A 13,782-nucleotide genomic window follows, 5' to 3' on the forward strand; every position below is an offset into this window, starting at 1 on the left:
TACTATATGGGTTATGGTTGTCGACCCTGTGCATTTGCATTGGCTATTACACCAGCTATCATTATTATTATTAGTCATATTTCTATTACATTATATGATATTATTATGGCTTCTCTACGTCTCCTTCTCTTTCTTTCTCTCTCAACCTAACTGGTGGAGGCAGATGATTTCCCACCTAGAGTCGGTTCTGTTCCAGGTTGTTTTCTGGCTGCTGTCACCAAGTGCTGCTCTGGTGTTACATAAATAATGGAATGGACACCAATGGCTGTTTTACTAGTCTGCTTTAGAAAGGTCAGTAATGATGTCAAGTCAGTGTGTGAGTCCTCTAACCCCCTGAAACATGTAACCTGTCTTGCAAATGAAGAGCAGTAAAAACTAATGCTAGTGACAGTGAGTTGTGATCCATGTGAACTCACATTGAGCTTCTTCTGTCGCATCCTGACTTCTGTGTCACTGAGTGTGGCTCCATTGGACCTGAGGATCTCTGTGAGGAGTTCATTCTCTCTGCACAGCCAGGCCTCAAACTCCCTCCTCCTGGACTCATACTGCCCCGTGCTTCCCTGTAAAAACACAAACTAGTTAGACAAATCATAAAAATTAAAACGCTGAGATGTGACAATAACGGCACCACACACTCATCAGCACTGGTTTTAATGTTCTTTCTGAGCTGAAAGTGGCTGATGTGTGGACTGTAAACACATCCGCCACAGGAAAAGTTGTCTGCAGCAGTCATCTGTCAGCATATTTCTGTGCCTCTTTGTTTTCCTATCGATGTTATTTCATTTCAAGAGTGATTGTTCTGCCGGATGAGTGCAGAATGGGCGTGAAGGTGATTACATCCATTCAAAGCTAACCAGTGTTCTACAAGTAGGATTTAAAAGATGACAGAATAAAACACCTCAAGACTGATGTCTAGAAAGCTGCATCAATCACTGGGATGAATGCTAAGCTATGAACACACTTCATTCTGTCTCTTTTTCCCTCATTTTACACTAATTAGCACTTTTGTAGCTCCTTGTGTAGCTCTGTAGTGCTTCTTCATACATTAAATTAAAGGCAGTGAGGGTGTATGGTTGGTATGAAACTATACCCTTGTGTCTTGACTTGGTGCAGTGGCTGGCTGCCTGGCTGGATCTCTTCTGAACAGCACAAACGCTCCTCCTCCCTGGCTCAGGCTCTCTCCTGCCTCCACGCTGCCTTCTCCAGAGCTCACTGCGCCCCCGTCACCATAGATCACCTGTGTGCTTGCTGGTTTATGCCCTCTGGCTGTGGCCGACACGCTGCTGTCGCTCCCTGTTGACTTGTCGCTGTGAGGACTTCCGTCAGTGGTGGAAACTCTCTGGACTGCTCTGTTGTGAGCGCTCCATGCAGAGGTGTCTTCTTCCACTCCTGCAGGGGGGCGCTCACTGTCCCTGTTTGTTCTTGACATGTTGAGGTGTTCTTCTTCATGTTCCTCAGCCTGTGCCTGGATCCACTCACCCCCCTCCCCTGTGTCTCCCCCCAGGCTTCCTTCCCTGCCTGATCTTTCTTGGCCTCTCTGGATCTTAGAGCCTCCTGCTCTGCTCTGACTGTCTGCCCCCCCGACACTGAGCTCTGGCTGCTCTGTAGAGCTATTCAGCAGCCTGGAAGAGACAGAAAAAAAGAGTTGTGAAGTGTTTTCATCACTTGTAACTTTAACACATCATAACCACAAGGACTGCTGAACTGCTCTGCTTCTATTATTCATGCATTTGTATTAGAGTACCTGTGCAGATTGAGACTCATGTTGTACAAGGCCAACCAGGACTCTTGAAGACGCTGCATGTCTCTGATAATGTGGACTCTTCCTTCTTCTGAAGTCCTCTTCAGAACCTCCTGACCCTGGACATCCATCTGTTGCAGCTGAAGCTCCTTCTCTGGAAACTCTCCCAGTGCTCTCTGTGGAAAATGCAGCAAACTGACGGATGAGCAATTAGAATAACATTTCCATATGTCCATACATTTATTTATTACATTTATGTGAATGTTATATAATGTGACACTTTGCACCATTGTGGAGGAGGTTCTTAAAATGTACACATCTTTGATTATTCTAAGTGATCAATCACAGAGCATCTATACATCATATGAAACTATCAATCAGTGACTCAAAAAGACTAATTCTACCAAATCTGGAACAAATGGATTGAATTTATAACCCTAGTGTGAGGAGACTTTTTGTCTCAATGTGTAAACATTAATGTTTTAAATGTTCCTTTCGTTCTATTGTTGAGAATGGTATTAATGTTGTATATAGTTACAGTTTCTTGGAATAAGAGAAAGTGGAACACCTAATGGGTAGCAGGTTACTGTAGAAGCACAGAGGATTTTGTAGCTACTTGATGCTATGTAGGTGAACACAGATGAGCATGTTCATCAAAGTGATAAAACATGATTGGGTCGACTCGAGAGACACTTAAAAGGAGAAGAAAAGGAGAAAAGAAGGAGAAGGACTGAAGGGTTTCTAAGGACTGAGATACAGCTCATGAGAACTGTGGCTGCCAGATTCTTTTCCTGTACATATGCAGATAAACTGGAAAAGAGTGCTGCGAGAAATGCGTACTGAAATTATGTCCAAATACAAATATAATCACAAAAAAAGAAACTATCAATCAGTAAACTGCTCGTCTGCTGTAATTACACACATTTTTCTAGTGACTGAGCAGCAAACAACAACTTCACCATTGAAGCTGTAATAGGACAGTTCAGGTTACATCACTCTATGACAGATGAACTTCAATACATCTCACTACTGATTTCATTACATTAACAAACTTAATAAGAGTGTTTTGAGAGAGACACAGTTAAATAGCGGCCATACTAAGATAATTATAACACTTTAACTATTTAACTAACTACTTAAGTCAGACAAGTTATAAACACCTGAATCAAACCTTAAACAGTATGTATGGATTTATTAGGAGGTCAAAGTGTAATATTATGAATAATTATTCATTGAACAGTAAGGCTGTGCGTGCATGAGTGTTGAGATGATTCATCAAATAATCTGATCATGATAATAAGCTGCTCTGAAAATCATATTCAATTAAATACTTACTAGTGTTGGACTGCTTCAGACATTTAATCATTATCAATTGATAAATATAAATAGAGAATAACTGACTGATGAGTGATAAGAGTAATCATTAGTTGTAGTCATGGAGTGCACAGCTATATTAAATACTAGAGCCAGATCGAACAGTTAACCAATATTATGGTCACCGATATTTTTATGTAGGCAGTGTTTCATTTATATTTAATCATTTTTCTTAATTCAAGATTATTATATATGTACATGTGTTTTATTATTCATAGGAATTTATAATAATTAAAGCACGAGATTGAGTTATTTCCCTTTAATTCTTCTGCAGTCTCCACTCAGAACGTACACAGTGAGGAATGGAGGACAATGTGACATGAATAGAGTCTTAGCTGCTAATGTGAAGTGTGGAAATACTGAGGTTACAATGATGTCTATGCATCATAATAAGTTGATATATAGACATGATGATGTTGACTATTACGTTAATATACGATAAGTTGATAATGTAATTATTATGAAAGGCTTAGTCATGGTTAACTTAAGTGTGTGAAGCTCCCTCACTGCTAGGAAAAAAGTTTACATTTCTTCTTTCAGGCTGTGAATCATCATTGTCTGTCTTTGGTGAATCATTCATATTCTTGTGTTTAATGTGAGCACACTGAAGCAACAGTATTATTAGGTTGGAATGGAATTCTACTCTCTCCTGCTGTCTGGAGCTGCTGATAAAACAGCTGATGTTTTTTTAAATATGGCCTTTTCAGCACACTGGTGTACATATTTCATATCCACTGTATAGTAAAAAAAGATCAGTCACACAGCCAGACTTCACAATGACCTCACTTAATTAAATACAAAAGGTGAAGAATCTCAACCCGTTGTAGTGACACTGGCAGGAGGGTCAGTGTAATAATGAACTTAATATTGTAATTTTAAAGAGTTTTCCTATTAAAATTCATGACTGCGGCCAACAACTATGGTCAGTGTTTTACTTTTACAGAGCTGCCTAACTGAAGAAAACACATCAAGAGAAATGACTAGAATGAACTGATGAGTTTAGTCATGAAGCTTCTCTAGACTTCCAGACTACAAACAAGATGAAAATGTTCTAAAGGCTTCTGGTTCACCTCTCTATCCTGCTCAAATTACATTATTTTCAGTTTGGATGATTTATAGGACATAGCAAGGCTTAATCATGTAGCACACTTCACTGCAGGGGAGAGTCAATGTGCAGGAGCTGAAGTGCAGTGAATCATTTGCTGAAGGAAAATTTCTACTACTACTAAGTTTGAAAATGATACAAATGTGCAGGTGTGGAGTTAGAAATGAAGTGAGGTTAGCAGACTTTCATGCTAGCAATTGCAGGCTACATTAGCCACTGCTGGCACAACACAACCTTAGCCTGTAACGTTGAGTAAACCAAAACAAGTTGCATTGTGGGAGGAGAGGAATGTGTTGACATTAAAATCACTCATTAAAGTGATCACTTGGTAATGTTGGGATGCCCCCTAGTGGACCAAATGTAAAATCACCACATTGACAGTGGCAATGGCAACACATAAGCCTGTGTATAAGTACATCATGAATATCAATAATAGACTATAGAATATAATTTGAGTATTAAAAATAATAATGTATGAAATTCTAATGGGATTATAGAGGAAGACTGACAGTCCTAGAATGCAGTGATAAATCTGTGGGGTTTCACACACACACACACACACACACACACACACACACACACACAGACAGACAGACAGACAGACAGACAGACAGACAGACAGACAGACAGACAGGCAGACAGACAGACCTGAGCTTCATGCCTGCGGCCCTCTATGCTCCATCCTCCTGCAGGGCTGTAGAAGGACTCCAGCTTCTGCTTCATGATCATGAGCCATTTCTCTACGTTCAGCAGGCTGTCATGGAAGCTTTCGTGCTCTGCGATGCCGTCCTCACTTTCAAGCATCTTCACCTGTAAAAAAAACCCCAAAAAAACAAAAGGAAAAAAGAACTGGACAGTCAGTGGCAGGGAGAAACACTGGTAATTACTGTAACAGCTGCTGCACTAACAGTTTTACAGTCTAACTCAAATTAGAATGCATTTATACCACCAGTATTTGCACAGAAATAACATTAATAAGGAGTGACTTCTGGTTGTAACTGAATGATATAAAATAATATGACAACCAAACCAACACTTTTGAACATGTATGTAACACTATGTGGGCCCTACAAGGGTTACATTTGGGCTGTAATATGGGTCCCAAGGGGGTTTGTCCACAGTTTCCATGATAGCCCCACCTGTATTTGCCCATTTGGGCTTCAAGTTGGTTCTGACTGGGTTTCAGGTAGGGCCTAACTGGATGAGTTACACATGGGGCCCATACAATTTGCCCTGTTTATGCCCATGCCTGCTTAGCCCACTTACATCCCTTATGGGGCTCATACAGTCGGCCCATGTGGGGCCCATGCTACTGAAACCATGTGGGACCCGCAAAATTTGCCGAGGTCAAACCCATGCCCACTCAGTACCCATGTAGCCCACATTTAACCCATATAGGGCCCACATGATCATGCTGGCTAGCCATTGTTTAACCCATGTGTGACCAGAGCAGTCAGTACTTCTGATCATTACACCTCAGTGTAAACTACACAGTGCTGAAAGCTGAGTTTTGAGTCTGCTCATTTGCCATCATCACATCTACAACCATGACATAAGGACTCTATTTCCTATAATGTAGAATTAACTTCTTCTGGTGGGAATCACTTCTGTCTGAGTGGAATTATCAGATGACAAAATATAGAAAATTATGCACAATAGCTGCAGCATCATTCTAGTATACTCTGATTCTTACACAAAAGGTGGAGAGAATTCAACTTGCAGTTTGATGTAGATGGAGAAAATCACTACAGGGATTTCCAGACAAACACTGTGTTTACTGTGTGACACATTCAAACAAATAACAAATGTAACAAGTGTCATTTTTGGTAAACTGCAAATTGTTAGAAAACTGTATACATATGAGAATAAACAGTGCATTTCTCTTTAAGAGGAGAGTCCCAACACTCACAGTGAATTCTCCCTCTCTGAAATAAAGAGCATCATGATGAGAGCTGTGTTTGACGAGGATCATTTGCAGTCTGATTGGTGATGAGTGATGAGCAGTCGGTGCACAAACAGCTTATTCAAGAATCATGCTGGTGGTTTGAAATCAGATGAAATCAGATATGTTGTAAAGTGACACTTAGTGACAGAACGTTATCTGTGTTTGGCTTGGATTCCCACAGAGCTACACACTGCTGGTTCACATTGTTACATCAATACCCTCCAGTACACTGTCTTCTACAGCAGGTCAGCACTGTCATAAACACATGAGAGTGTATACTTTCAATTTAATGATAACAGCTGGGTTTAGTTTAGTATATTTAGTATGTTAGTATTCATGCAACACAATAAGAAGATGGAGAAACATTACATGTAATTTAGTATTTCTTGCTATTTAGCTGATAACGAAGAAACCATCTAAATATGTCTGACCCAAGTGTTACATTTATAATCATTGGAGCTAATTAACAGTGTGGATTATTAGTTTTTATTTCCAGTTATCATCACACAGGTGTCTCATGTTATTCTGATTGCAGTTCTACATTTGCACAATTAAGATGCAGCTAAACTCATCTTTATGTGTTGAGTGTAAATGATCTCACTGTTTGTTAGAAAGTCTAGACCACTAAAATGTTTCTGCTGATCTATAAAACTATAAAATGCTCTTTATTGTAACTTTTCCTTAAACCTGAAGTTTACCTCACTAACCCCAAATCCCTGTTCCCAGTACTGGCCCCAGGTCTAGACTGTACTATTTACTTTAAATAGACCTGATATTCCTCCATGAGCAGCGAGGAAAAACTCTCCTTTAACAGGAAGAAACCTCAAGCAGCAGCAGAATCTAGGTGGGCGACCATCTGCTTTGACTAGTTGGATTGAGATAGAATAATATTCTGAGTGAGCTTTAAAAAGAAAAGAGTAAAAACAGAAAAGAACAGTGTAATTAGTCATTATCAGTCATTCATCCTCTGTATGTCTGGAGGCTGCTGCTCAACCACACAATCTACAAGCCTTTGTCTAATTATAAGATATGATTATTGACACCTTCACTATAGTTCAAACACAGCAGCAGAGGATACTGAGGGACACTGCAGGCACAGAGAGTAAAATGTTGCTTGTTGAACATGTTTTGATAAATGACTCTGACTGACTTTTAACCTGTGAAGGTTTTATTGCACTTACAGTAATGAGCATGGCTATAATTAACTCAAGCAAAATGTTATCTTTCTCTCTCTTCAGCATGCTCTCTCTGCTCTGCTGTGTGTGTGTGTGTGTGTGTGTGTGTGTATAAAGTGAAGTGATACTGCACAGAGACTGAACTAAAACAGACTGTAAAATCAAAGATGGTAAGAAACTGATCAGAGAAGAGATGAAGTGCTTGGTGATAACTTACCTGTGCTTTCTTCACAACTTTTATATGACTTATACATGTAGTGTGATCCATTGTTAATAGAAATGGATTGATAAGCACAGCTTTAACTATGGGTGGAGGCTTCCTGTGATGTCAAGGATGCCACAGCTCATCCATTACAAAGCACTCTATCTTACCCTGACTGCCTTGTGAAGACATTTCCAGTCAGCATAGAGCTTCTCAAACTGAGTCCTGTTGTTCTGACTGTTGGACACCAGAGTCTCCAGAGCCAGGATGTGAGCCTCACTGTCCTCCAGGTCCTTATGGATAACCTGAGGACACACAGAAAGGAGGAGAAAGGAGGAGAAACTAGTGAGAGAAACTTTCAGATCAGGGAAGTAAACACACATTTATTATATTTCTATATGACTCAGCACATAAAGAACTCAATCATTCTGACAACAATAAAAGCAGACACAGTGTTTAGTAATGATTTAACCTGGCTCCAGTTACCAGGCTCTTTGATCTGTAATGAACTGAAACTAATGGCTTTGAGAAATGACTGTAGTGTAAATTGTACTTGATATATAGAGGTGTAAATGCCAAAACACACATTAATCATGTTGCTGGTAATGGATGAGGAACTGGCATATTTCCTCAAATATCACAAGCTTGATATAATGTAGTATAATGACTTACTAGTTACATGACCCTATCTGAGTTCATGTGTTTAATCTGCTGTGATGAGACAGTGTACAGAGAGCATCTTGGCCCTGGTCTGGTCTGGTCTGGGATTATACTCACCCTGAACTGGTCTGATTGGCTTTTCTTGGCCAGGATGTCAGGCTGACGACCATCAGCTGCCACCAGTCTGTCTCTGAGACTGGCCAGCTTAGAGTGAATGGACCTGTAAGCGTCACCAAAGTCCTTGGTTCTTGAGATTAACCCCTGTGAGGGAGGAAACATATCATGAGGTCTGCAGAGAGAGCACACAGTCCACTGATCTGCTGGACTACACTGTTCCATCCTATGTAGTTTAAAGCTATTGTAATATGAAGTGTATTGGATATGATGGGTTAATATGAAGGGCGCTGTCTGTTTTTCACCTTCATCATGTGGAGCTAACAATGACAGATGGAATACATGTATTACATCATCATATTGCTCCAGTTTTAGCTCCCAGGATCTTTTTGAAAATATTTTAAGCTTCGTTTTTTCTTGTGAAGGTTCCTTCAGGAACTCTCAGATCATTTGCTGCTGGCTTTTTAAATACACACAACTCTATACACAAGAAAAAAGGAAGAGCAGCTTTCTTTAATTAAGCTCCAAAATAATGGATAACTCTACCTAAAGCTAGAAGAGATGTCAGCTCTGAAAAAACAACACCATTTTTAATTGTATGTTTGCCGTTATTTTATTGTAGTTTTATTTTTGTCTGTAAAAAGCACTCTGACTTAGATTCCTTGTATGAGGTTCTCTATAATAAAGTTTATTATCTTATTATTATTGTTATAATTATCATCTAACAAAGTCTCACACTTCCATATCTCCTCCATTTCTTTATGTTTCTTCAACCAGGATGCTATTTCACAATATTTGATGCTATTTTTGTGTGTTCAGATGCTCACTGTGTGAGGTTAGCTCATCATCAGAGTTATAACCTCTCTGTCCTGGAGTCCAGAGGGCTGTTACACAAAAGCACAATTAAGAAATTCATCACTTCATCCTGGTTTAATGTGTTCCACTTTGCCAGGCCAGGATGATGAAGGTTTGCAGCTATGTCAAGACAGGTCTAAGTCATTCAGATAAATGCGTGATCACAGCTTTCTTACACAGACCACTTGATTGATCACAGATTTACTGATGCACACATGGAAAAAACACGTTCTGCACAGCTTCTAATGGAAACTAATGAGGAGGTGAAACACATATGTTAAAGATGAAATACATCCAGAGTAATAAAACAGACAGGAAAAGTCTGGCAGACAATATTGGATTGACTGAATGTGTAAGTAGTCCAAATATATACACTTACTAACAACTGTTGGACATGCTATTTATGTCTGGATGCTTCATTAAGAGACACATTCTGACATTGCATTTCATCATCTCTATGACTAAAGCTTGTTTTTCATTTTGCTGCATTGTCAAAATCTGAAGCTGGTGTGAGTTTATAACATGCCTGCTTGCATTGTGATTGTTCACAGTTTGACATGCAGTCAGTGTGACAGATCTGTCACACAGGGCCCAGAATAAAACCACAGACCAGATCTTTGTAAACAGGAAGACCTGCTGGAGGAGTCTGTTTACATGTCTACATTTCAGACTTCTCTCAAAATGGTCTAGCTGTCCTTTATTCATTCATATTTGAGTTTTTATCTTATTCATTTATATTCTTAATCTTATGTATTAATTTGACTGCTTTTCTGTCCTGTTGTAAAGCAGTACACAGCTTTTTGTGCTATACATGTTTGTACATTTATGTTTATCACATATTATATTAGAGGGAGAATACTCCTGCATGTACATTTTAAAAAGTTTATTTAAGATAAGATATTCCTTTATTAGTCCCATGGAGGGGACATTTGCATTATTACAGCAGCATGTGGACAGTAAAAAATAGAAGATTGCAAAAGCAATAAAAACAATAATAGTAAAAAATATAATACAATAATTGTGACATTATGTATAAGAGTAATAACTGGTGTTGAGTGATAATATACCTGAGTTAATATTTCTATTCAAACAGGAATCCATTGTAGCTGGAATCTTTAAGAAACCTACCTACTACCTTCCTTTTTCCCCTGATTGCCTGCCATAAGCCTGAATTAACTGAATGCTTCACATGAACATGTAAGTTAGCAGTGAAGGAGTCTCACCTGCAGTCTGCTCTTCCTCTGCAGCAGCTGACTGTGCAGCAGCTCTCTGTTCCTCATGGCAGCACTGAGCTCACCCTGCAGACCATCAGATCTCTCAGGACCAAACACAGATTCCAGCAGGTCTCCCTTCACCTGCAGCAGACTGAAACGCTCCTGCAGATGGACGCTGTCCTTCAGCAGACGCTAGGACGGAAGACAAGAGGACACATAAACAATACACTCATTAAAGACCGTTTCAGACATTTTCTTCTAAACACATTAAATAGGTCATAAATATATTAATATAAAGGGTGTAAAAAGCATTTCAACCATTTAGATTTGAATTTTGGAGCTAGGCTTCATAAACTGTGTTTCAAGATTTCTGTGTTCAGGATTTAGTGGGCAGGTAACACGGCAGTGATTAGCATAAACCCGCCCCTGCTGCTGTAGAGGTATAAATACATTCAGCACACACTACAACTACTACAGTTTACAGTTAGCCAGTTAGCTGAGTGCCGAGCTAGCCGCAGAGTTAGCCGCCAAGCAAGCAGCTGAGCTAGCCGCCGAGTTAGCCGCAGCTAACAGCTGAGTTAAAGCTCTCAGACCTCGCATCCATGTTTCTGGTAGAGGTGGTGACTTTGATTGACGGGTGACACTTGGTAGGGGGCGGGGTTTCAGCGAGCGTTTCGACGGGCACTCCCACAGTGTTTGGCAGCAGAAAAAAAGGCTGATTTTTAGACAACTTTGAAGACTGATTTTATATATTTGGCGATTTTTTTTAATCATTCAAATTTGGCAGGGTGGTTAACAACACACGTGGTATGTCAAACTCAGAACACATTTATTCTTACTTTACACAGACTTAAATATTACACCAAGTGCCAATGCAATTTTATGATCTCACGTAATTGTAAGAAATTCTCCAGTCCATACAGAACATTCACGCACAACTTCATACAGAATTTTTTAAAGACTATAAAACAGTAGCGCCACACACAACTCACACACGTGCTTTGACTGAAATTTCTTTTCCTGTCGACATGAAATTGAGGAGTTAAAAATCTTTTTGATGTTTTCTTTCACAGCCTGATGTAAATATGTGGGCAGCAGAGTGATGGATGGTAAGTTCTCCGTCACGATTCCTCTGCTTTTTCATTTTCCTTGATGACCCGTGGAGACACTTTCCCTCATTCAGAGAGTCAGTGTATTAAGTGAGATTATTAATGTGCTGATGTAACAGTAGAGAGAGAGACTGATTTGTGATTGTACTGGACTTTTCCTGTTGTGGCTCAGATGGAACAAAACAACTAAAGCCTAGCAGAAAATGATCAAAACAACAAGTTTTATACAATTGATGACATTAGAAACACTATCAGACTGTACATGTGGTAGATATCAGGCACAGCTCTAACACAAGTATCTGAAAGTCTTCTTCACTTCCACATGACTGAGGGAAAACGATCACATGGAGTATTTTCTTAAGACAATGTGTGTCTTACCTCGATGTTCTGGACCATCATGGCGATGTGGGAGAAGTCGGTGACGTCAGCAGAAGCCTCTAAAACCTGAGAGACCATGTGACTCCACTGAGCATAGACCAGCAGCGGGTCCTGGAGGATGTTTCTCAGGCCGGACTCTGACTCTGAACACAGTCTGGTCGCTCTGCATTTCACACTGTAACACCATGACACAAGATCAGACTATCAAGTCTCTAATGAGACATTCATTTTATTCTCATGCTATATTTAGGGCCTGAGTGCTGACCAGCGCAAAGCCCTATTGTATCTGTAAACCTACATGCATGGAGGGGGCAAGGGCCCGTTCACCGCTGCTTGCAGCTTTAATTATTATTATTGTTGTTCCTGCACCAAAATGTATTATTCACATATTTGTGATGCAGCAGTTGGCAGTATAGCAGTATAGTCTTTTTTATTCTATTTTATTGTATTTGTTCTGATGTTTGAAATTGTTATCTTTTTGTTTTACACTATTTTATTATTATCATTCTATAAGTTTTTACTCTCTTTCTAACCTGGTTTTTACTCTAACTTTTAATAACTCTTATTCTTTCTTATTTTACTCTATTTATTCAATTATTTTAATCAGTTTAACTATTTATTTTTTACTTATTTTTTTTTAAATTTTAACATTTCTATCATTCTTATTTTCTCTTGTGTGCATTGGTCTCAATTTTTGTCTTTTAATTTGCTCTTTGTTTTTATTCCTTTTCTTTCTGTTGTCACTGAGCTTTTAACTGTCCGTAATCCTGGTAGAGCTCTGAGGTCAACAAATCAACTCTTGCTGGAACTGCCCAGGTCAAAGTATAAGCATTGGGGTGACCAAGCCTTTTCTGTCGCTGCCCCCAGGCTCTGGAATAAGCTCCCCGTCGAGATGCGTACTATTACTGACCTGGGTCTCTTCAAGTCCAGGCTAAAAACGCACTTTTTTAGGATGGCTTTTAACACCTAGTAGTATGACACTTTCATTTTATTTTATCTTATTCTATCTTATTCGATTTTGTTGTATTTTATTGCTTTCACTGTTATTTTATTGATTTTATTGTTTTTAATTGTTTTTATTTTTCTCTTTATTTATTTATTACCTGCTGTAAAGCACTTTGGTACACCGCAAGGACTGTTTATAAAGGGCTGTATAAATAAACTACATTTACATTTACATTTACATTTACTTGTTCTGTCTTATTATCAGCTGTTAATCAACTAACTGTAAAGCACTTTAAACCACACTAACCTGTATGAAGGCTGCTTTATAAATAAAGTTTGATTGATTGAATGATTGAATAAATATGCACTTGTGAAGAATATCGGCCTCTCAGAGTAAAATGATGTAATATTGCACATTGGACTCTATTCTTCTGTTGATGTACAGTATTAGTAATATACAGAGCCTCTAATCTAATTTATCTCATTTCATTTCCACTGTGGCTTAACTCACAGACAGTCACAGCACAGTGAGAGTTTTGGACCACTAGTGGTGTTGTGGAGTAATGTTTTGATAAGTGAGCCTCAGTTTTAGTTGTATGTCTTGTACCACTAACATGCTCACAAACACTAAACCAAAAAGAGGAGGAAGACTGCCAGCTGATACAAACATGAATGTGAACAATGCAGGTTTAAACATGTGCTCTGCAAGTCGTTTTTGAGAAAAAGCATAAGAAAGATAAAATGATGTGCGTGCAGAGTTTGACACAAGAAAGTTTTTACTTTCACTTTCTGCTTCAGTGTTCAATTTGACAAAGCACACTATGAAGAAAAATACTGACAACCTTTTTGTCACAATGAAGAATGTTACAATACTACCAAATAAAAAGTAACCTCTGAAAATGAGAGGTTAGAAAAAATGTACACTTTTGTTTGTCAGTGAATAAAAACGAAATGTTGTGACAGAT

At 39.0% G+C, this 13,782-nt stretch overlaps 1 protein-coding gene across 1 annotated transcript in view; it reads right to left on the reverse strand.

Moving 5' to 3' along the window:
* The window catches only part of syne3 (spectrin repeat containing, nuclear envelope family member 3), a 56,139-nt gene that overhangs the window by 15,153 nt on the left and 27,204 nt on the right, over nucleotides 1–13,782 (reverse strand). Inside the window, exons 8-15 of the mRNA XM_053335220.1 lie at nucleotides 11,873–12,047; nucleotides 10,395–10,577; nucleotides 8,320–8,463; nucleotides 7,713–7,847; nucleotides 4,869–5,030; nucleotides 1,745–1,917; nucleotides 1,091–1,622; nucleotides 417–560 (exon numbers count right to left, since the gene is read on the reverse strand). Of these exons, the coding sequence (XP_053191195.1) occupies nucleotides 417–560; nucleotides 1,091–1,622; nucleotides 1,745–1,917; nucleotides 4,869–5,030; nucleotides 7,713–7,847; nucleotides 8,320–8,463; nucleotides 10,395–10,577; nucleotides 11,873–12,047 (1,648 nt within the window). The remainder of the gene's footprint in view (nucleotides 1–416; nucleotides 561–1,090; nucleotides 1,623–1,744; nucleotides 1,918–4,868; nucleotides 5,031–7,712; nucleotides 7,848–8,319; nucleotides 8,464–10,394; nucleotides 10,578–11,872; nucleotides 12,048–13,782) is intronic.

The sequence above is a fragment of the Scomber japonicus genome, chromosome 16, assembly GCF_027409825.1.
Source record: "Scomber japonicus isolate fScoJap1 chromosome 16, fScoJap1.pri, whole genome shotgun sequence".
Classification (NCBI taxonomy): domain Eukaryota; kingdom Metazoa; phylum Chordata; class Actinopteri; order Scombriformes; family Scombridae; genus Scomber; species Scomber japonicus.